At 41.9% G+C, this 24,562-nt stretch overlaps 1 protein-coding gene and 1 long non-coding RNA gene across 2 annotated transcripts in view; both read right to left on the reverse strand.

The window, feature by feature from the left end:
- The window catches only part of LOC127055193 (uncharacterized), a 41,227-nt gene that overhangs the window by 9,088 nt on the left and 7,577 nt on the right, over positions 1-24,562 (reverse strand). The window lies entirely within an intron of this gene.
- On the reverse strand, positions 103-19,930 carry LOC127055184 (interferon-induced protein 44-like). The gene is made up of 8 exons (XM_050961885.1): positions 19,842-19,930; positions 12,425-12,930; positions 12,291-12,342; positions 6,057-6,252; positions 5,663-5,815; positions 3,663-3,834; positions 2,469-2,569; positions 103-628 (listed from the first exon to the last, which is right to left on the reverse strand). Exons 2-8 carry the CDS (start codon positions 12,918-12,920, stop codon positions 440-442), a joined length of 1,359 nt encoding a protein of 452 aa, XP_050817842.1. The 5' UTR covers positions 12,921-12,930; positions 19,842-19,930; the 3' UTR covers positions 103-439.

Below are 24,562 nucleotides of genomic sequence, written 5' to 3' on the forward strand. Positions count from 1 at the left end.
TATCACAAGCCACAGAACCTCACCCATCCACTCCTGCAATAGGCCCACAACCTCTTGCTGAGTTACTGAAGTCCCAAACCTGGATGAAGAAAGTGATTGAAAAAGTGATTACAGTAATTTATTTTTCCAATTAATCTAACAAAAGTTTTACAACCTACTGTTACAATTTCTTTTTAAATGGAGAAGAGTAAGAATGTGGAATGTTTAATAAAGGGATCCCACCCTGAAAGCTGGAGAATCTATTCTTCCCTTGATACATGCAAAAATACCATTAATCTTACGCAGGCAGTAACAAGATATAGAACCGTTGAGCCAAATTCACCGTGGGCATAAGCAAGTGCAACTCCACTGAAATCAATGGAGTTGCATCTGCTTACAGTAGCAATAAATTTGACCTATGGAGACAGCATATAAAATATCCATCACAGTAAACATCATGTTAGGGCTCTTTTTTTGGCTTCTCAAAAGGGAAATTGTCAAGGTAGCTTTCTGCTAAACGTATAAGCTGCCTCACGGCGGAAAGTAACAGGATGTCAACATCGCACGAAAGATCCAACTCGGAGCAGTAGTTTTTAACAGGTACAATCTGAGCAAGAGGGATTCCAAGTTTCTCTGCAGTTATCCGCATCTGTAGAAAAGGTACAAAATGGATTATCCTAAAGAGCTCCCTGACTATTTTTCAATCTTTCTGTTCCTTGAGAAAGCTAAGCAAAACCTTTGAGTATTTTCACAGATATTGTTTGGTGAGATTAAAAGTGGAAGATATTTTAGTTCTTCAAACTTCTTTATACTGAAGACGTAACTACTTTCACATATATTTTGAAATAATACCCATCCTGCAACTGAAATGGCAACTACATTTTGATGCAGTGATAGTTCAGGGCCATGTTCACTATATTTTATTCTTCTTTAGCAAATTCACTGCTAGAAACTGACTGCATAAACTACCCTGGAGGCCAAAACCTTCTATTTAATCTCAGAGGTGATACCCAGGACACAGGACTATTTTTCCTCCATTATGATCTAGCGAGAACACTACTAGGGATTCATCTCTGGTACAATTCCACTTAAGTTCATATTTGGCTTTTCTAGATACATTCTCTGGGCCAATCCAGCTCCTTTGTACTGGATTTTGGTCATAACTAGATAGTTAAGATTCTGATGAGAATAGCTCTTCGCTGGTATAAAACTGATTCAAGTTAGCCTCTTTAGAACCACGCTTCTGCACACATCCTGACCCAGTGTCGTGTGAGATGTAGAAGTATGGGGAGTATGTCAGAGGCAGGAAGGGACCAAGGCAGAGTTCTGCTTTGCTATGCTAAGCCTCTAAACCATGGTTCAGATACAAGACAGAATGTAGCCCGGGGTCTGGACTCTACCCTAGGAACTGATCCAGTCCCTTTGTATCATTTCTGCTGAACAAAGCAGTCAGAACGCAGTCATATCTCCTAAGCTAAATATTCCTCAGGTGAGGGAGACTTCAAATGGCATAGAGTCGGCTATTCCTCTTGGCTAGGAGACGGCCACTTGGGCCACATGTCTCAAAGGTATTTAGGCACCTAACTCCCATTGAAATCAATGGAAGTTAGGTGCCTAAATTGCTCTGAGAATTGCTGATGGCTAAATCAGCCCCAGGCCAGCCTCAGTATTTGGGAACCACAAACCACCACCACCAGCCTCTGATTCTCCACAACTTTCCACCTTGTCTTAGCATTTATGGCTGTGCAAAGTGAGTGCAGAGTAGGTGTAAAAATCGACCAAAGCAAAATGGCAGCATTTTACAAGCACTCTGCACGGGGTAAAAATCTATATGAGATGGAAGCTAAGAGGGAATCAAACCTTTATGGATTCTCTCCTGAGTCAGACTCTGTCAGCATGGGACAGGGGCAAGGAGTCCAAGAAGAGACTTCTATATGCTGGTGCGTGAGCCGTGTCATGACTTAGAACAGCCTAGTGGCTGTACAAAATTAATCCAGCAGGGTTTGCTCCCCGAAAAACAATCTGCTTAAAAAAATCAGCAGAACAGAGTTCCCTCCCACTTCCTTCCTCCCCTGAAGTGCTCTTTTTTTTTCAATTTTACATCTATTCACATAAGGGGAAATTTGCACCTGGCCAGTTTTGCCCAGACTCCAGTTCCTTTATATGGAGTGGGGTTTGGCAAAAGAATCTGGCCCTTAATTTTTAATGAGGTTTCTGGCATCTCCACCTTTTTCTGTTATGCAGTTTCATTCTTCAGAGGTGCAGTTTGCAATTTTAACAAGTCCTAAATCTTTTAGGTAAACCAAAACCTGAGGTATTAAATTTAGTTATATTTTCAGCTTGTGACTACAAGCCCAGAATGAGAATGTGTGTAGGAATCTGAGGGGATGCAAGTATTGCAAACATACTGTTGAGTATCACAATACCTTGATTTGTTCAAATCAACTGAGTTAATAGATAACACCACAGTCAACAATGTCATACTTCACCTGTTTCTCAACAGCTTTGCTTTTGTACACACACTGGATGTCTTCTTCAAGACTAGGGCAAATTTCATCCACTTTAGTTAGCAAAACATGTTGTGGGATCCCTGTACCAAAAAAAAAAGAATAGGATTTTAAACCTAATTTCCCATCAGTTCTTCATTGCAACTGCTTCTGCTTATATAAGGTGAAAGCGTTTCTGTTTTGCACAACAGCATTAGAAAGAGATTAATTATTAAACTAATATTAATTGAACAGTAATTGGGCAGCACCCTAATTCTCTTGGTGAGAAGATGCTTTGTAAACAAAATTATTATTATTCCACTAGTATTGTAGACACTTCACTTAATGACTCACTCTTCTCATTGGGAAGATTGCCAGGGCTAAGATTCCGTGCAATGAATTCAATGACTCACAAGGAACTCCAAAACATGCCACACCTAGCTGAGTTCAATAGCGCAATGGGAGCCTACTTTCTCCCCCATAGGTTATGTCTCTGTCTATTGGCTCTATGGAAATTACTCATATCACATGGAGAGAAAATCGATATTGTGTCCAAACATAACCACAGGAGCTAATGATGTAAACTGGCACTCACAAATATAAGACTCCTATTCTTGAGTTCTTTTTTCACTTTTTGTTGCTTCCTGTCTTCACTGCAGCTGCAAATGAATCAATCTTACCTTTACTCCCTTTTTAAAAAGTTTTAATACCTTGGATTATATGTATTTTAAAGTAATTAATGAAATCAAAGTGATTTTTTCCTAGAGAGATGTATTCCTAGAAGCCTAGTGCACAACTCTGTTTCCCCAGGGACCTGTGTCAACAGGAGGGCTCTGCTATACTGAGGAGCAGAAACTCAATAGGGCACACTGTAAAACCAAAGAGTAGAAAACAAAGGAGGTGATCAGGAATTCCTCTATTCTCCCACCAACACCAGAGCCCATTGCAGTGTCCATACTTCCATCAATCTGGGGCCCTGTCCCTCCAGAGTGCATTAATCCAGCTCAGAGAGCCAGCCAGCAGGTAAACCTCAAAAGCAGTAAGTGGCAATTTCTCCTCCCAGACCAAGAATAAGCCTGGCTCTTAGCAGTACTTCAAGCCCCTAATGACTCAAGCTGCTCAGGCTTGAAAGTCAGATCACCTCCTGGGCATGCCCACTTCATTCAGTTCTACGATATTAGGAGACATAAAACATACCAAACTGGTTCACTTTTCTTCGAAGCTGTTTCAGCTTGTCTTCCAGTTTCTCAGGGAGAATCTCAATTTTGCACCCATCAATAATAAATGCGACACAATGAATCTGATCCTTCAAAGAAGGGGTCTTGACATAGCCTGGAGAATCTGGACGAAGGGTGGCAGCTGGATTAAACTGCAAAGAAATTTTTTCATAATAATCAGTAGCATTTCCAAAGAACTGGAGATTCAAAGGGCTGTACAAACACAAACTCAAAATACCCCTCTGGAGCAGGAAGACAAGTATTCTTATCTCATTTTACAGAGAGGAATACTGATATGCAGAGAGGTGAAATGATTTACCCACACTCATAAAGGGAGTGGTCAAGTTAGGATTGAAATTCCAGATTTCCTCATTCCCAGTCTCATACCCATTCTTCCAGATGGAGTGCAAGATTCTGATCTCTGTTACTGAAAACGTGTGGAAATCCAGAGTCGCTCCTTTGAAGTCAGAGTTCCTCTAAATTTATATCCCTTGTGGAAAAGCAACAATGAAACCAAAAGGCCTCTCTAGAAAATAAAGAGGATTCACGAGATATTCCGTGTGTGTGTGTGTACACCCATGCATACACACATGCACACACACACACCATTGACAATCCCTACTATAGAGTTTTTGAACACACTTTTTATTAAGGTTCCATCTATAAAGCATTAAAAAATTATTAACAGATGTTTTAATAAATGGTTAATTGATTGTTGTCAAGTCCATCAAAAATTTACCCATAACTATAGCTTATAACATCTACTGATGTGCTTATAACCATCTATACACATGCTGCTCAGTACTGTAATGTGCTTTTAACATTCTTCCTTTATTAATTCTTTGTAAACCATTTATAGATGGAATTTTAATATAAAGTAGGACCAAATAAATCATGGAAAGATTAGTCTTGTGGTTAAGGCATAAAACTGCGACTCAGGAGATCTCACTTCCAATATAACTTTGACCAAGATAATTAATCACTGTTTCTCAGTTTCATATCTTTAATATTAGGTTAATAACACTTTATACCTCGCTGAGTTGTTCTGAGGATTAAGTTAAGGTTTGTGAGGAGCCAAGATACTACAGAGATGAGAGTCATACAACAACCTGAGCCCTCCATCTTTGCTTCTGTAACAAAACTCACCTCAGGTGAATGGCCAATCAAATTCTACACCTCTTGCATATTACAACAGTTAAAATTAGAAATGGTCTATAGGCAGCAGCTCTCTGTTAGGCAAGACAAAAGGCCACGTAAGTAGGCACTGTACTAAGCTTGAATATGGTGGAAGCTGCTCTTTACAATGTTTTAAAACAATGTTTTCTAAAAATTCAAAATGTCAACCGTGTTTGTTTTACCAAACTAACCCGTTCTTCATTTTTCATTTTTCACAAAAGAAATAAAAAATTGCTCATTTCCTGAAAACCAGTTTAAAAAAATAAAGAATTATTTCAATAATATAAATGACTACATTTTTGCTAAAAATCTTTCAAAAAATTTCATGAAACACTACAAGAATTTCAAGAGATAACAGAAATTTGGGCTGGGGGCGTTCAAGTCCATTTTTCTATTTAAAACTTCTTTGTTCAAAATATTTCAACCACCTCCAATCTTTATATACCTTGAGCCTGATTCTCCCTTGGCCTGTACCTGAACAAAGTAGGTGCTAAACGCTACCTGGGCAGAAGGGTGGATAGCGATTTACATCAACTTCACATGACTGTAAAAGGCTACACAAAGTGCAGGACAGTGGAGAATCGGGCCCAAATACAAATTTCTCATAGTTTATTCCTTTTCAAATACACCTTACTTATGATCACCATTCATAAGGTTTTACTGTACAGTATCACATTTCCAAGAATGTACTGAGCACTGTAGATATTTTGTTCCACAGTAATTAAATTTAGGATATAATATTTGTACATGTACAAAAACATTAAAGGATATCAGTTGAACTGCATAGAATTGTAGAAATCCTACCTGGTACCTATCAGGAATGTGGCCTTTTATTATGTTGGACACTTCTTCAATTTCCAGACCTGTTCCTGATTTTTCTTCTATTCCCATTGTGTCACAGAAGATAATAGGCAGAGGCTTGCCATCTCTTCCATCTTTGACTGAGTAAGCCCTGTACTATTGGGGCAAAAAATAATAACATATAGAAATACATATTTAAAAAATCCATATTTGGCACCAGATTATCTCTCATCCATTTGAGTAATACCTTTCTTCTCACAAGTACATGCATGGAATTCAGTGGGGGGTAATCATGGACTATCTTTGGGTTTTCCATTTAGTGGGGAAACAATGTTGATTTTTAAATAAGAGACTGTGCTTTAGCTTGGATGTTTATTAATTAGAGGCAAATATTTACCTGTGTTGTCACGCTAGTATTATCAGATCCTGCTATGGCTTGGCTTGTCACATAACCTCGGAAAACAGAATTCACAGAGTTGAAAAAACTGGACTTCCCAGCTCCAACTGGACCAAGAACCAAAATCCGAATCTGTGGCACTGAATTTAAATAAGGTTTGTAAGATCTGATTTCCTCCATTATTTTAGCTCTTTCCCTGTTAAGACAAAAAGATTTGCATAATTTCAAATACCCATGAAATCACAGCACATGTTTTGCACTGCATTTAGGCACAGTGAATTCAGGAAACTGAAATATTCCTGTCGGAGAAAAACTCAGTTCTCACTCTTTGGTTGGGTGCAGCAAAGTCAGATACTTTATTTATTCTCAAGCAATTGCATAGAGAGAGGGAGTGCGCTAGGTCACAGGGTTTCCCCCTCCTAGGCAGGTCTCTCCACAGATAAACAATTACAGCAAGCATTTATACTTTTTGTTACATATAATAATAAGCAACAGCTGCATTTTGTTTATACATAGGCCATCTTGATATCTTATTTTTCTCACTTCTATTTAGATGCTAGTCTGCATTCCACCTTATCGACACAAGGTCGCAACAACTTCTCACACAGTTCTTTCCCATTCGCCTCACACAATCTTCGCTTCTACAAATCTCGCGATATTACGGTTACAGCTAGCCTGACTCTTGCTAACAGAGACTGTCATGCATTAAGATCCCCTACAAATCTCTGTCAGTTCTTTCTCTACTTCCACATTCCCCATCCCCCCATATACTCCATCTTTAACTATCATCAAACACACAGTCTCCTCAGAGCCAGCCAGAGTGATCACAGTTGACCACGTCATACAAGGTATCGTGTTGTTAAGTTCCTAGATCTGGCTCAATCCTGCGAATCCACAAATCTCAGGCGTGGCCCCACTGCCGCACCAGGTACAGTCAAAACATGAACCCCCCAGGTGTCAATAGAGAGTTTGAGAGCATCCTGGTAACATGGCCAAAGAGCACCCAGTGGTGCTTTTGAATATAAAGAGCAACTGAAGAACAGTCAGATCGCTCTGACAGAATGACCTTCACACAACGTCAAACAACTTTGACATGGTTTGAACACGGAATGGATCTTTAACTATGATAATCTCTAATTTTGGGTGTCCAATTTTAAACATCCTATGGCCTGATTTTCAGAAAGTGCTGAGTACCCAGAGTTCCTATTGAAGCCAATGGGAGATTCACGTGCTCAGCACCTATGCAAATCTGGCCTACAATGCCTCCACCTGGGTACCCCATATCAGTGGTCAACTTTGAAAATTTTGAAAATATATTGAACCAATGCTGCTTAAAACAGTTGCTTTAACATGTCACCGGAGAACTAAATCTCTGTTGCAATGCGCTGACTGTCACTAGTAATGCAGCAAAGTTACATCCATTCATTCAAACAGGCTTAGAAGTAGATTAAAAACTATTAAGAGGGTAGGACAAATCTGTTTTCACAACATATGTATACAGAGCATACAAGTTGTCATGCTTTACACATGTATTCAGGTAACCAAGTTCAGGTACCGTAAACCACCAAATGCAGCTTAGATCTTGTAAGCTGTGCACTGTGAAAACATAGCAAATAAGCAAAATCAGGCAGAACTGACACATCTGAACCAACGTCTAGTACAGAAGTGGGCAAACTATGGCCCACGGGCCACATCCGGCCTGCGGGACCATGGGGAGCTGGAGGGGTAGGAGTCCTGGGATGGGGTGGGGGGAAGATAGGCGGTGGGGGCTGGGCCACAAACCCCTCCCCTAACCGGCCCTCCATACAATTTACGAAACCCAATGCGGCCTTCAGGTCAAAAGGTTTGCTCGTCCCTGGTCTAGTACGTGTTCACTGGAGCGTGACTGTTGTCCAGGTGTGCATCTGTCAACATAGCAAAGGAGTTTCTGAATAGGATTAGGTGAAAAGAAATTCTCTACACTCATGGTGATAACATCAGGCACAGTAACTTCATGTTCCTGATTTTTGAAGTGAGGACAGTGGCATGCTTTATAGAAATGTCTTTTTACACTGTTGACATATGACATCTTTGACAAAAGATCCTCTACAGCTAACTTTGTAGAAGCATACATGCTTAGCGGAAGCACATTTTTTCATGGAAGATGCTTTAACTACCCAGATATCTGTTGGAAAAGTAGGACAGCAAAGCACAAAATGTCTAACAAGTTCTCTAAATGTGTTGGAGACCATGTGTTGTTTCAGACGGTGAAGGAAGTAAGCAGGAAGCAACCATTTTAGATTTGATTCAGAATAATAGGAAGGAACTGGTTGCAAATCTGAGGTAGAAGGCAATTTGGATGAAAGTGATCATGAAATGATAATTTCATGACTCTAAGGAAAGGAAGAAGTGAGAACAGTAGACTAAGGACAATGGACCTCAAACTCAGAGAACTGGTAAGTAAGGTCCCATGAGAAGAAAATGTAAGGAAAAAGGATGCTCAGTAGAGGTGGCAGTTTCTCAGAGAGACAATATTAAATGCACAGCACCAAACTATCCAGATGTGAAGGAAAGATAGCAAGAATAGTAAGAGGCCAATATGACCTGAAAAATCAAAAAAGAATCATATAATAAGTGGAAATGTGAACAAATTGCTAAGGATGAGAACAGAAGAGTAGTATAAGCAGGTAGGACAAAATCAGAAAGGCCAAGGCACCAAATGAGTTACATCTAACATGGAACATAAAAGCAGGATGGATTTTAAAATAAAGATTTTAAAATATTATTTAAATTATAATAGATTTTTTTTTTATAAACAAACCTGTTAAAAATAAAATCTGAATTTAATACAAAATATGTTAAGGCCAAAATTTATTATAATCTCTTGAAATATTTAAATGAAAGAATTAGTATGCTGAATCCATGAGCTATCAAAAACTTTGAGTTAAAAGCTGCTTTTCTATATAAAGAAAGTATCAGGGGAAAAACATTTAACTTTTGAGGTTAAACTTTATAAATATGGCACAAAAGTAGCAATTAAGCAATATTTCACTCACTATTTTCTAACATACTAAAAATGCACCATTAATGAGAATCCGAAAATATAAAGTTATATAGTTGTCTAAATAAATGCATATAATTATAGTGTACCTTCCTAGGCAGCAAACAAAAAAAAAGAATCAAATCTAGTGTGATGGTTCTATTTCTTGGAAAACAACATGTTTTAATGGTTATATCAGCCAAAGAGAATGCACCTTTCTTTAGAAATACAAATGAATACACACTCTTCTGGACTAAGACTCTAGAAGCGTCAGAGAGAACTTGGCGCACAGGACTGACCAAGATGGAATACTTTGTAACTCTCTATGTTAACCAAGGACTGTCTATGCTGTGTTTCAAACATCTAATAAACCTTTCTGATTTTTACAGCGCTGTCTGAGATTCACTCCAGATTAAAACGACGAGGAGTCCTTGCGGCACCTTTGAGACCAAGAAATTTATTTGGGCATAAGCTTTTGTGGGCTAGAATCCACTTCATCAGACACATGGGGTGGAAAATACAATAACAGGTACATTTATACATAGTACTTGAAAAGATGGGAGGTGCCTTACTAGGTGGAGTGGTCAGTCTAATGAGACTAAATATACCTGCTACTGTATTTTCCAATCCATGTATCTGAAGAAGTGGGTTCTAGTCCATGAAAGCTTATGCTCAAATAAATTTGTTAGTCTCTAAGGTGCCACAAGGACTCCTCATTGCTTTTGCTGATACAGACTAACACAGCTACCACTCTGAAACCTGACTCCAGATCAGGGGTAGGCAACCTATGGCATGCATGCAGAAGGCGGCACACGAGCTGATTTTCAGTGGCACTCACACTGCTCGAGTCCTGGCCATTGGTCCGGGGGGCTTTGCATTTTAATTTAATTTTAAATTAAGCTTCTTAAATATTTCAAAAACCTTATTTACTTTATGTACAACCATAGTTTAGTTATATATTATAGACTTAGAGAAAGAGACCTTCTAAAAACGTTAAAATGTATTACTGGCATGCAAAACCTTAAATTAGAGTGAATAAACGAAGACTCGGCACAGCACTTCTGAAAGGCTGCCGACCCCTGCTCCAAGTTAAGGAAATTAGGGGTGCATTGCTCCCTTTGGGTTTGCAAGCCTTCCCCAGGTGTCCAATTCAAATGGACTCACTAAGGGGAGCTCACAGAGTTAAGCAGGGAAGCTGAAGGTTCACAGGTTCGGTCCCAGGAGTCAGAGAATCGATGGGGCTTACCCCAGTGAGAGAATGTAACCCAAAGGGGGATAACACACTGAAGGGGTCTTCTCAGAGACTCTTCCAGAGCTGTGCGAGAGCATAAGACCTGTGGATTCTGTGACAAAGATTATTCTTAAAGAGCAGTTATTAAGGGTTTGCCATCATATTGAGTGGATATATCCAGTGGAGTTCCACAAGGATTGGTCCTGGGTATGGAAGTATTCCATATTTTCAGTTATGACTTGAATAATGAAGTGGAGAATATGTTTATAAAATAAGTAAATGACACTAAGCCTAAGGGATTATAAACACTTGGGATGACAAGGCTGGAATTCAAAATGAGGTTAACAAATTGGAGAATTGGTCTGAAATCAACAAAATGCAATTCAATAAAGACAAGGTGTAGCGAGACGGTCTGGCTCCCCGCCGCCCCGGAGAGGGACAAGCCTGGACACCAAAGTGGGCAGAGCCAGCAAACCCTGAGCCCACCCCTCAGCGGTCAAGGCGCAGGACAGGAAGTATAAAAGCCCAGAACTCACTTGAAGCTCAGCCACCAGAGAGACCAGACACCTGTGATGTAGCTCCCAGTGGGGAGACCACGGCGATCAGTGGCCGAACTGCGGACTGGACAGATCAGCCAACACCTGATGCTAGCCTGAGCCCAGAGACGCTACCAAGCCTACCACTCGCCCATTACCCTGAGGAACTGCCAGGCCTACCATTTGCCAGTTACCCTGAAGAGCTGCCAAACCAACCACTAGCCAGCTACCCTGAGGAACCCATGCTGTGTGACCCCATGGAGGATGTTGTCCGGACCCAGGAACCTCTAGAGGGGGAGGAAGGAAGTAGCCCGGGGACAGCCAACCCGAGTCTGGCTGCAACACTGCCAGAGCCAATGTCAGTGTGTTGCGGTAAGGATCCCCACTGACGCAGCAGCGGGTCTTCTGCCACTGCTAGGGCCTCGGGCTGGGACGCAGAGGAGTGGATGGGCCTGCATCCCCCCTGCCACCCACCTCGCGGGTGTCAGTGTCCCTCTCTCCTAGGCCGCTCTGAGCCAGGATCCTGAAGTTTGCTGTTCAACCTGTTTGTTCAGCCCCTGTCTGAGGGCCTGAGCTACTGACTGTTTGTTGGTCCGCCCTGACCCAGGGTCTGGGCCTGCTAATATCAAACTGTTTGTTCAGCCCCTGCCTGAGGACCTGAGCTGCTGACGCTTTGCCGCACAGCCAAGCTAATTCCCCAACACACCTGACCAAAGCAGGGCAGCGTTCTGGCTCCCCGCTACTCCGGAGTGGGACGAGCCCCGGCCAAACTGCCCTACTGAAAGTCATAGTACTAAAATTAGGAAGGAAAAATCAAATGTGCAGCTGGAATAGGCTTCTCAGGGAGGTTATAGAATCCTCATCACTGGAGGTTTCTAAGCACAGGTTAGATAAACACCTGTCGGGGATGATCTCGGTATATTTAGTCTTGCCTCAGTGCAGGGAACTAGATTAGGTGACTTCTTGAGATCCCCTCCAGCCCAATATTTCTATAATTCTATGCTGAGATGCACAGGGTTTTCTAAATGTATCAAATACTTTTATGTTTGCCACACTGTACCTATGCCACTCTGGGAACTGCCCAGATAAGTGACTAGCTGCTTAATCATGGTCTGTAATCCTCTGGAATGTCACTAAATTTTTGCCATGGCAGACTCAGTGTGGCTAAGAATAAGCATAGCTCTTCATGAAGCTTACTTTGGTTCAGACATTAAATAACTCATTTATGTTTGATCTGTTCTGAAATCATCATTTTGTACTTATCCCCAGACTGTGAGGTGCCCAGACACAATGGTCATAGGTGCCGTATTAGTACCTAAGATACATAGATAAGCATCAAACACCACATGCCTGTCTATTCTAGCACCATCTACCTAAAGTAGCTTGCATCATCAGAGTATTTGGTGGCCACAGATCATTACAGTGATATATTACAACAGGTAACTTACTCAGTTGTCCATGTAATCTTCCTCCATGGAAATTCCAGGAAACTGCTAATATCTAGAGGAAAGGAACATATAACATTAAGAGTAGGAAGCTATAATTTCCTCAATAAATATTTTCTCTTTTGAAATCAACTTACCTTCAACTCGATACACCTCACATTCTGTAAGGCCTAGATCATTTCCATGCAGGTCAGCAACATTGTATGTGTAGTTGTTGTTAGAACTTGTTGCTGCTGCTGCAGCATTTTGGTTCAACAACTGCAGTGCTCCACCACCAAAATTAGGGCCAACGGAACTATAGTCATATATAGCACCTGATGCAGTTTTAACAGGAATTTTTAGTGGGCTGAGCACACCCTCTTTGCCTTTTAATCTAAAGAGAAAAGCCTTCTCGTCACTTATGTACCCTCCAGATGAAACATAACTCTGACGCGTAAAACCTCCAAAAATATAACCACTTCCATTATATGCTACTGCTACAGTTGGCCCTTGTGCATCACACTTGGCATGAAATACAGAAGCATTGTAACCATGGACGCTTGCTTTATAGAGAAGAGAGAATTGTCTGCTCCCCAACAGATGTTGCAGTTGCTTTACTTCATCTTGTGTTAATCTAGATTTGACACCAGCCATTCTTCTTAATCTAAAAAGACAGAAAAGATGTTACAAATGCAAGTATAACAGTAAGAAAAATGTATTATTATTTTTAACTCATCTCACCAAAGACGGAAGACAATAATGAGGGCCCTGTGTTTCCCATGGAATAAAGTGGCATGTTAGCAAATCATTATCATCATCATCATTATTCTAGTTTTATTCCATGAGTATCTAGACATTCCAACTGAGGACATGTGTGTTGTGCCTAACATTGCATTAGGCACTATCTAAACACATAGTTAGAGACAGCCCCTAACCCCAAAAGCCTACTGTCAAAATAAACAAGACAGACAAATAGTGAGAGAAAGATGTTTTTATCCCCATTAACAGATGTGGGAAATGATGCAGGGAGGGCCAACTAGTATAACTCAGCATAGCTTCATGGACTTTTGCTGCCTGAACGGAGACAAAATATTCTTAAAATGTGATAGGGAAACCCCCCATGACCCCACCTTACCCAAGGCCTCAGGCTTTTTTTCTGAGAATAAAGTAAGAGTAGGCCCTTAGCTAGAAGCAAGAGTTTTAACTCCTGCTAAACTTGTTTTTCTGTACAAAGGGCACGCTGAGGCAAAAAAATGTGGCCAGGGCCCCAAAAAGAGGAACTAGAATTGGATAAAGGGGAACCAGAAAATCTGTTAAGTTATAACAGCTTTTAGTTTATTATGGTTTATTAAGTTGCTTGTGTGGGCGTAAAATTAACTCATGATCATTTGACCAAAGGTACACCAATAGGTATTTTTGGACCCAAGTTCCTCAAAAAGGCCTGAGCTACGTGCAATAGCGTAACCACAAGTAGGTGGAAAACCAGGTGTCAATGTCCTGACGATCGCGAAACCTGTAAAATGGGGAAGTAACAAAGGAGCAGGCTTGCAAATTAGCTCATAACCGGTATATTAATAGCAATTGTTTTTAGCAGATGGTTAGAAGATGTTATTGTATTAACCAAATAAGGTATCATCGGATGTATGAGTTCATATGATAATTTGCGGTTTTCGGCTTTATAAACCCAGGTATCACTGCTGTAAGGTAGAGCGACTTACCCCTTGCTAGGGGATTTGTCGTCTCTCCGTGTGTGCACATGTATCTCTGATTGATCAATAAAGGAGCCTCAGGCTGTCTGATCAACTCAACACGGTGGTGGTCACTTTCCACGACAAATGTATGGCCCAATTTTGTTGCCTTTACTCAGGCAAAACTGCTATTGACTTCAATGCAAATCAGGACCATTTTATCTAAATGGTGAAACCTTTCATACTGTGACCTGATTGTAATCTTACTTAGACTGGATAACTACACAGACTTCAATGATTTATAGTGGTGTAAATGAGAGAAAATACATATTCACTGTCTCAAAAATATAGTTCCCAGTTTACAGAGTGAATCTTTTTCTATTTCCAGTAACAAAAGAATGGCATACTGGCGCAGACTAATAGCCCATCTAGCCCAGTATCCTGTCTTCTGACAGTAACCAATGCCAGAAGCTTCAGACAAAATGAATAGAACAGGGCAATTTTGAGTGATCCACTCCCTATTGTTCAGTCCCAGCTTCTGACACTTGGAGCTTTAGGGACACCCAGAGCATAAGTTTGCATCCCTGACCATCTTCGATAATAATCACTGATGGATCTATCCTCCATGAATTTATTTAATTCTTTTTTGAATCCAGTTATATTTGTGGCCTTCACAACAAGTTCCACAGGTTGACACCGCATTGTGTGAAGAAGTACTTCTTTTTGTTTGTTTTAAACCTGCTGCTTATTAATTTCATTAGGTGACCCCCTAGTTCTTGTGTTATATGAAGGGGTAAATAACACTTTCCTAGTCACTTTTTCCATACCATTCATGATTTTATAGAACTCCCCATTAGTCATCTCTTTTCTAAATAAAACAATATGAAAGTTTTTCCACACCCCTAATCATTTCTGTTGTCCTTCTCTGCATCTTTTCCAGTACCATTATATCTTTTTATAGATGGGATGACCAGAATTGCACACAGTATTCAAAATGATTAAAGGTCTAGGAAACGTGACCTATGAGGGGAGATTGAAAAAATTGGATTTCTTTAGTTTGGAGAAGAGAAAACTGAGAAGGGATATGATAACAGTTTTCAAGTACATAAAAGGTTGTTACAAGGAGGAGGGAGAAAAATTGTTCTTCTTAACCTCTGAGGATAGGACAAGAAGCAATGGGCTTAAATTGAAGCAAGGGTGGTTTAGGTTGGACAGGAGGAAAAATATCCTGTCAGAGTGGTTAAGCACCATAATAAATTGCCTAGGGAGGTTTTAGAATCTCCATCATTGGGGATTTTTAAGATCCGGTTGGACAAACACCTGTCAGGGATGGTCTAGATAACTTAGTCCTGCCTTGAGTGCACAGGTCTGGACTAGATGACCTCACGAGGTCCCTTCCAATTCTATGTGGGTGTATCATGTGTTTTTATAATGGCACTATAATATTTTCTGTTTTATTATCTATCCCTTTCCTAATGGTTCCTAACATTGTTAGCTTTTTTGACTGCTGCTGCACATTGAGTAGATGTTTTCAGAGAACTATCCACAAGAACTCCAATTTTTCTTTCTTCAGTGGTACAAGCTAATTTAGACCATCATTTTGTATGCATAGTTGGGATTATTTTTTCCCCAATATGCATTACTCTGTACTTATCAACATAGAATTTCATCTGCTATTTTGTTGCCCAGTCACCCAGTTTTCCCTTTGTAACATTTTGCAGTCAGCTTTGGACTTAACCGTCTTGAGTAAATTTGTATCATCTGCAAATTTTGCCACCTCAGTGTTTACCCATTTTTCCAGATCATTTATGAATAAGTTGAATAGTACTAATCCCAGTACAGACCCCGGGGACGATGCCACTATTTACCTCTCTCCATTCTGAAAACTGACTATTTATTCCTACTCTTTGTTTCCTATTTTTTAATCAGTTATCAATCCGTGAGAGGACCTTCGCTCTTATCCCAGGACTGCTTAGTTTACTTAAGAGCCTTTGTCCAAATGCTTGTTAACACCCTTAAATAATTCTAATATAATGGTCTTTACAAAAGCCACGTTGACTCTTCACCAATATATAATGTTTATCTATGTGTCCGATAATTCTGTTGTTTAGTATAGTTTCAACCAATTTGCCTGTTAATGAAACTGTTTGAAATGGGCCACTCTCATTACCACTACAAAAGTGATTTTTCCTCCCTTCGTATCCTACTGTTAGTTGAATTGTCTAGTTAGACTGACCTCCCTCTTGGTAAGGCAACTCCCATCTTTTCATGTGCTGTGTATTTATACTCGCTACTGTATTTTTCACTCCATGCATCTGATGAAGTGGGTTTTAGCCCATGAAAGTTTATGCCCAAATAAATTTGTTAGTCTCTAAGCTTCAACAAGGACTCCTCGTTGTTCTTCTTTGTAATGAAGTTAGGCTTCCCAGCCTGTAATTGCCAGGGTTGCCTCTGGAGCCCTTTTTTAAAAATAAACATTAGATTAGCTACCCTCCAGTCACCTGGTACAGCAGCTGATCTAAGAGACAGGTTATATGCCACAGTTAGTAGTTCTGCAATTTTATATATGAAACTCTTGGGTCAATATCATCTGGTTGTGGTGACTTATTAACTGTTCAATTTATCAATTTGTTCCAAAGCCTCATCGGCGGCCATACCACCTCCTGAGATAGTCCCTCAGATTTGTCACCCGACAAGAATTGCTCAGGTGTGGAGATTTCCCCAACATACTCTATAAAGAATTAATTTAGCTTCTCTGCAATGGCCTTGTCTTCCTTGAGTGCTCCTTTAGCATCTTGATTGTCCAATGGCACTGTTTAGCAGGTTTCTGATGTATTAAAAAAATGCTGTTGGTTTTTATGTCTTCACTAGTTGTTCTTCAATTTCTTTCTTGGCCTGTCTTATTGTATTTCTACATTTGACTTGCCAAAGTTTATCCTCCTTTCTATTTTCCTCACTAGAATTTGACTTCCAATTTCTAAAGGATGCCTTTTTTCCTCTAACTACCTCTTTTACTCTGCTGTCTAGTCACAGTGGAACTTTGCTGCTTTTCTTTTTTAAAAAAAAATTGGAGTGTACATTCCGTTTGAGCCTCTATTATGCTGTTTTTAAACAGTATCCATGCAATTTGCAGGCAATTCACCCTTGTGACTGTTCCTTTTAATTTCCATTTAATTAGCTTCCTCATTTTTGTGGTTGCACTTTTTGAAGTTAAAGGTTACTGTGGTGGGATTCTTTGGCATTTTCCCCCTGCAATGATGTTAAATTTAGCATTATGGTCACCACGACTGGTTTAGCTACATTTACCTCTTTGACCAGATCCCGTGTTCCACTTAGGACTAAATCCAGAACTGCCTCTCCCCTTGTGGGTTCCCGGACACATTTATGGTGCCTAGAAATTTTACTTCTGCACCCCTTTCTGAGGTGACATACACCCAGTCAATAGGAGAATAGTGGAAAAAAAACATTAATGTGTTTTCTGCCTTTGTTGCCTTTCTCTCATTATTTCACAATCATTGTTACTATCTCAGTCAGATGGCTGGTAGTATATTCATACTGCTACACTCTTCCATCCATCTTCAAGGATGGAATTATTGTGTATAGAGATTCTGTGATACAGTTTGATTCATTTCAGATTTTTACTTTGATGCTATGCTTTCTTTTACACATAGTGGCACTACTCCACCAATGAGCTACTCTTTCATTCCTATGTATTTTGCACCCTGGCCAGTTAATGACCAGTTGAAAGCACAGAGCCAGTCCTGCAAATCCTAACCTGAAAGATACTTGTATGAGCAAAGTCCATGGGGTTTACTGTCTGCATAACCACACAAGATTAGTTTAATAATTCTAGGTTTCAGTGTAGCAGCCGAGTTAGTTTGTATCCGCAATGAAGTGGGCTGTAGCCCAAGAAAGCTTATGCTCAAATAAACGTGTTAGTCTCTAAGGTGCCTCAAGTACTCCTGTTCTTTTTAACAATTCTGAAGCTTATATGGCAAGTAGAAAGAATTAACAAACACATCAATGTTATTTGTGCTTTCACCTTGCCACGTTTCATTTCTTCTGTCACTGCACTGTTTGTATGGACGGACAGAGACTAACACACCTCCAACAACTGTTCTTTTTTAAGTTCTCTTAATATTTTCGGGGGGGAAGGGTTGTTTTTTTTTCCATACTGACTGCTCTGCCAGAAGAAATCTTTGTGTGCAGCCAGACTGGGGGTGGGTGGGAGACAGAGAGTTTGTGTCCTTTTTTGATATATACTCTATTTTATTATTCTTCATTATAGAGATAAAAAAAGAAATATAAAGCTGTCCTTTACTCTTTGGGTCCTTTATCTGTAAATATGCAGAACTTTCAAGACCACTTACTGCTTAACTTCATATTAACACATTTCTGCATGACACAGTGCACATACTTTGCTCAGAAATGTACAATACATGGTGTCCTGAATAAATGTTCTTCTCTCGTCTCCAACTTGGAGAATTTAAAAGGAACATTCTTCACAAGATTTCCAAAGTATTCCTCTGTCCAAATATATTAGAATGATGTGACAGAAAAGATGAAACTCTACATTCTACTATTGGTAGCGGAGAGCTTCCTAAACACACTATGCTCCTTGCTTATCAAGAAGAACTAGACCTAACATTTCTTGTTTTGGGTACATCAAGAATGACTTCTCTTGCAATGCTAAACCAATTTCTCAGCTCGCTATTTAAATATATTGCCCTGAAGAGGATGATCCAGGATTCAATTATTACCACTAAAATCTTAGGAATATTTAGTTTAGAAAAGACTATTAGAGTTAGAATTACTTGAAAGTTCTCTACCTAGCCTGTAGATGGAGCTAGAGCAGGGGTTCTCAAACTGGGGGGTCGCGAGATTATTACATGGGGGGATTACGAGCTGCCTCCTCTCCAAACCCTGCTTTGCCTCCAGCATTTATAATGGTGTTAAATATATTTTTAAAAGTGTTTTTAATGTATAAGGGGGGGGGGGTCGCACTCAGAGGCTTGCTGTGTGAAAGGGGTCACCAGTACAGAAGTCTGAGAACCCCTGAGCTAGATTGTTATGGTTAACCCGTTACCCTGAATAAATCAAGAGTTACATTACTGTACCATGCATATAGGTATAACTTGAACCCGATCTTATATATGACCATATTCACCCCTCTGCATCCACATTCACGAGCAGATTTTTGCCCTTCTGTGGGTATTAGTTAAAGGGATGGTAGGAGAAGTATTTTAGTACCCATCTTGTGATTATATTACAAGTTCTGGCAATTAGCAGCCACCGCTACTGTCCATCACTGCTGAATGACAGTTTCCCCAAGTCTCTGTAGCAGAGGCTTTGCTAAGTGTTCAGTGTGAAACCAGGAGATTTCTTTTAAACAGTGCTTTTAGCTAAGAGGTGATGTTATGGAACAAGGGAATCCAGAACATGATGATGATGCTATTTCCACCTCACTGGTAGCTGGCACAACTCTCTCATTCTGGCTCTTCAATCACGACACTTCCTCCGTGCTCAGCACAGCTAACATACAAATGGCTTTCTGAAGCATGGCCTGGGACATGCAGGACTCCACTGGCTAAGGTGATCAATATCCGGTTTAACTATCCTCTGGTCTGATCTGAAACACATAACTTAGCATTTTGATAGCAAGATTTGCTCCGAGCTTTAGCTTCAGGGAAGCTTTAGCGAAGGGAAATGAGATCGTCTTCCAGCTCCTCACACAAGCTACAAGTTAGAGCCTAGCATCATAGAAAGATGCTAAGTTTCTCTTCAAAGCATATAAATCTTTCGCGCATTTAAAAACCAAGCCTTCTCTCAACGCGTCTTAACACTTTAAGCGCTCACAATGTCTACAGACAAAGCTATAGGCTCTTACCGTGCAAGCTCTTCTGTTGGGAAGTCTCAGGGCGGAGAAGAAACGAAACTGAAAGTCAAAGCTTTGTTCTTTACAGCCCTGCCGCCAATACCGAAGCAGCCAATGGCGTTGAATTTCTGCAGTCTCCCGGGAGCGGGCTGCCAGCCCCTTTCAAGTTACCAGCTCAGAGACAATTCAGCTGAAACGTGAAAGAGAGGTGATGGGATCTGGAGCTTCCAGTGAGAACCAGTGCTACTCGCGGTGTAATACCAAGGAAAGGACAGAGTTAGTTTTCGAAATAAAGAGCTATTGCAAAGTATTATTTTAAGTGAAGGTTTTGTGGGTGAAATCCTGGTTCCTTAGGAAGCTTTGCTATCACTGCCAGGATTTCACCCTGCAAGTACTAAGTTGGGTACAACGAATCGGAATGGCAGCACTGCTCACTATAGGTGCTGGAAGTAGAGGTGCTGGGGGTGCTGCAGAACCAGGGGCGGCTCCAGGCACCAGCACACCAAGTGCTGCTTGGGGCGGCAAGCCACAGGGGGCGCTCTGCCAGTTGCCGTGAGGGTGGCAGGCAGGTTGCCTTCGGCAGCATGTCTGCGGAAGGTCCGCTAGTCCCGCGGCTTCGGTGGACCTCCCACAGGCGTGCTGCCGAATCCGCGGGACCGGGGACCTCCCGCAGGCAAGCCACCAAAGGCCTGCCTGCCATGCTTGGGGTGGCAAAATACCTAGATCCGCCCCTGTACTGAACCCCCTGGCTTGAAGTAGTTTCCATTATCTTACAGTTTGGTTCAGTGGCTCTCAGCACTCCCACTAAAAAAATCATTATTTGTAGTACCAGCGCTGCTCACTTGCCACTAGGCTGACCAGACAGCAAGTGTGAAAATCTGGCCGGGGGTGGGCAGTAATAGGAGCCTATATAAGAAAAAGCTCCAAATATCGGGACTGTCCCTATAAAATCAGGCTCTCTGGTCACCCTACTTGCCACTCTCTTGGTGTCAATGGGCTGGGCAGTAGAAAGTCAGACCCTAGGTCTCTGTAAATGCAATGGAAGGTTTTGGGATTCTTTCCTCAGGTAGATTTTCAATTAAAAACCACGGTTTGGCTCTTTGTAATAAGAGGCAGGATTTTGTCTGAAAGCTTCATTGTCCAGTGGTGCTGTTTTCATGGTACGCATTTGATCTTTGCAGTTGAAAACTAGATGCTTCTCTAACATTGGGGCAGTAAGAGGCAGCATAATTCTGTCCAGGGAAGCCTGGGAGAGTGCCCATTCCATTAAAACCTCACACCCACGCTGAACACCTACTGTTCAGCATCATCTTTTTAAATACTATTTTCTCGAAGGGAAAGATCAGGAAGGCTTGGTTGGGGTCAGGGTTCTCCAGAAGCCAAGCACAGCCATACCCTGCTGACAGGAACTGTGTGAGACAGGGACCTGCAGGCAGGGGAGACTCTGGCACCCATTTCCCCTGTCAATTTCTCACAATACCAATGCACATCAGGGGAGGGTTTCCCTGACTCTCCCTGTCCCACTCTCCCTTTTCTCCTCCCACTCGCGCTCTCTCTTGTACACAGAAAGAGGAGAAGAGGGTGGGAAAGGAGCAGAATGAGAGAGGAAGGACTGGAGAAGAGCAGATCCGGAGGGTGGGGTATGAAATTCAAGGAGGCAAGAGAGGCAGCGAAGGAGAAAATAGGAGAGTGGAGGCTGTTCAGCTGAGCCAGCTAGCCTTTCTGGACACAGGAAAAAGAGAGAGAAGACTGGTTGTGAGAGAGGAGGGGGAGAATAGGTTCAGGCAATTTTTACTTACCCAAGGTTCCTTCCCCTGTGTCAGTCTTGCCCAGGCTGACTGTTGGGACTGACTGGACTACAGTGGAGTCTTGAAGAGGTCCTGCCTCATGGCATAGCTGGACTTCTCACATGTCCCCCATCCTCCACCTTCACCTCCTCCGTGTCCTCACTGTTTATGCCAGGGGCCTATGACTCAGGCTCCTTGGAGGTATCCACGGTGATGTGCAGGGTGGCAGGGGGTTCTCCCACAAATATAGCATGCAGCTCTTTGTAAAAGCAGCATTCTACGGCTCAGCACCACACTGATTGCGGCCTCCTTGGCCTTCTGCTATTCCTGCCGTAGTTCCTTCACCAACATGCCGCACTGCTGCTGATCTCTGTTATACCCCTTCCCCTGCATCCCCTGTGCAATAGATGTCCATGTTTCTACAGCTGGTCCGTAGCTGTGCTTGCACAGCGCTCCCCACAGGCGGAGGAGATCTAATATCTCCTGTCTACTACACGCCAGAGTGTGTCTGGAGCATGTAACTGGCATGGTCTGCTGGCAGTTGCACACAATAATGGAGGGCTGCTAGGTGTGCTCATCCAGATAGGCAATCAGGAAAAGTCATTTCAAAACTTCACACGGTTTTAAATGGAGAAGATGGGGAGCTTCTGGTCATGACCCCTGGATAGTGGAGTTAACAGTTGTGACCAGATCACCGGTGTCAGGCATTTTTACCATATTTGCTATATATGGTCTTCTCTGCACTTGGATTCAGGAACTTTAAGGCTAAGATCAGTGACAGCAAGAGCACAAGACAATTTAAGAAATAAACATCCTCTGCGTTCCTTATATAACATCAACAACAGGATCAGTTGGTTAAGTAAGAAGCTGTTGGTGGTTGTAGTGAGCCTGAGTGGCCTCCCTCTGAACAGGACAGCGAGGGAGCATTACACGCCCCTTGGAGGGCAAAGCCTAGACCGCCCTCCCTTCCCCCCCTTCCCTTCCCCCTCGCTTGCACGAAGTACCAGGGTGTGGCCGGAAGTATAAAAGGCTGGCCCTACAGCACAGTTGAAAGACAGCCTGCAGAGACGGACGCTATGCCTGCTCTCCTGCGTCCCCGAGAGAAACCTGCGTCTGGCTGTTCCCAGTGCCCAGACACTGACGAGGACTGCCCTGGAGTACCTGCTGCCATATATCCCGAGGAGCTGGAAGAAGCCTGCAGGCCGCAGGTACCAAACCCTGGGGTGGCAGGATGTGACCCTGGGGCAGCCCCAAAGCTGCTTGCTGCAGAGCCAGAGGTGGCCTATTCAGCGAGTTGTGGCTGGATCCCTGCTGACGCAGGGATAGCCGATTCTGCCCCTGCCAGGGCCCGGGCTGGGACGCAGCCAAGTAGGGTGGGCCTGAGTCCCCCTGAAACCTCACCCAAGTGTGACTGACCTCCTACACTGTGAAAGAAGGTTCTAGCTCTGAAGAGGAGCTTCCCGTACCACTCACGTGTAGACTGTTTTTGTTTGCTGGCTCCCTCGGCTCCGCCCAGGCCCCAGTCAGCCCTGGTAGTCTGTGTTTAAGGGCTGACTACTTGAGCTACCCTAGCCCAGGCTAAAACCTGGTAGTGACTATTAATCACACGGCTCAAGGGGGGGCTGTTGCCTGTCTGACACTCTCTGGCCCTGACCCAACAGGCCTAGTGAGTGGCCTCCCTCCGACCAAGAGAGCGAGGGAGCATTACAGTAGTACATGACTGGTTTATAGTTGCAGTAGTAAAATATTCTCTTACTTTAATACCAGCCTGTAGCCACAGATCTTTATAGTCATGCAAACAAGTTACAGTTAAACTACTGTCAAACCTTAAGAATGCAGTAATAACAGTGAACCTTTATTAATGTTTTAGAGTTTATTGTTTCTATCAAAACCAATAGTAAAAATCAAAAATCTAATGATAATGTGGAAATTGGTTTTAAACCAAAATGCTTGCTTGACTTTTGTTTATCTTTACGTAGCCATGAATTTTCCATAATGCATCACAATGGTTCTTACTTAGTGTTCAAGACAAAGTCATGATTGTCCCCTTTGGTCTGGTAAGAAAATTTTAAATATAAGTAAGAAAAGTATAAGTTGAGGTTGATGAAGTCAAGAAAGACAATGAAGATGGTTAAAGCAGCAGTGGGAATTTCAGTGGCTCCAACTCTTCAAATTGATCCCCATGCACAGACCCTTACTTCTAAATAGAACCTCATTGAAATCATATGAGATTCCCATAAAGAACAGAGATGCTGTGGTAGGACTAGGGACAATGAGAGATGCAGAAACAAAGATATATGACCTGGAAAAGAATGGAACTAGCAAGAACTTGAACAAGGTATCCAGAATGGAACGATGCCATGAAAACTGACCAGAGTCTCTGCACAAATTAAAAGAACAGGGTGGCACTAACACTAATAAAGTCAGAAGACATGAAACGAAATACTACTTCACAAAACACACAGTGTCTTTATAGAATTCACATCAGCAACTTAAGTACTGTGATAGATTCAGTGAATTTATAATATTTGTATATATGCTGCCTAAAGACAATCAGATTTCATGCTTCATGGTCTAAAATAGCCTCAGGAATTAGGAAGGAAGTTTGCCCTAGTTAAGTGATATCTAATTGGCTAGTTGCATAAATTATGATGGGTAGCCACTGTCCTCTGAAGTACCAGGCACTGGCAATTTCCAGTTAAATTACCATATTTCACAGAATAGTGGTTTCATCTGGCTGGACATTTTGTTCCAAGATTCTTCCAAGATACTCCCTGGAACATATTTTATATACCCTAGAGCAGTGGTTATCAAACAAGGACCGCCGCTTGTTCAGGGAAAGCCCCTGGCGGGCCGGGCAAGTTTGTTTACCTGCCACGTCCACAGGTTCGGCCGATCGCAGCTCCCACTCTCCGTGGTTCACCGCTCCAGGGCAATGGGGGCTAC

Source organism: Gopherus flavomarginatus, chromosome 7 (genome assembly GCF_025201925.1).
Source record: "Gopherus flavomarginatus isolate rGopFla2 chromosome 7, rGopFla2.mat.asm, whole genome shotgun sequence".
Taxonomy (NCBI): domain Eukaryota; kingdom Metazoa; phylum Chordata; order Testudines; family Testudinidae; genus Gopherus; species Gopherus flavomarginatus.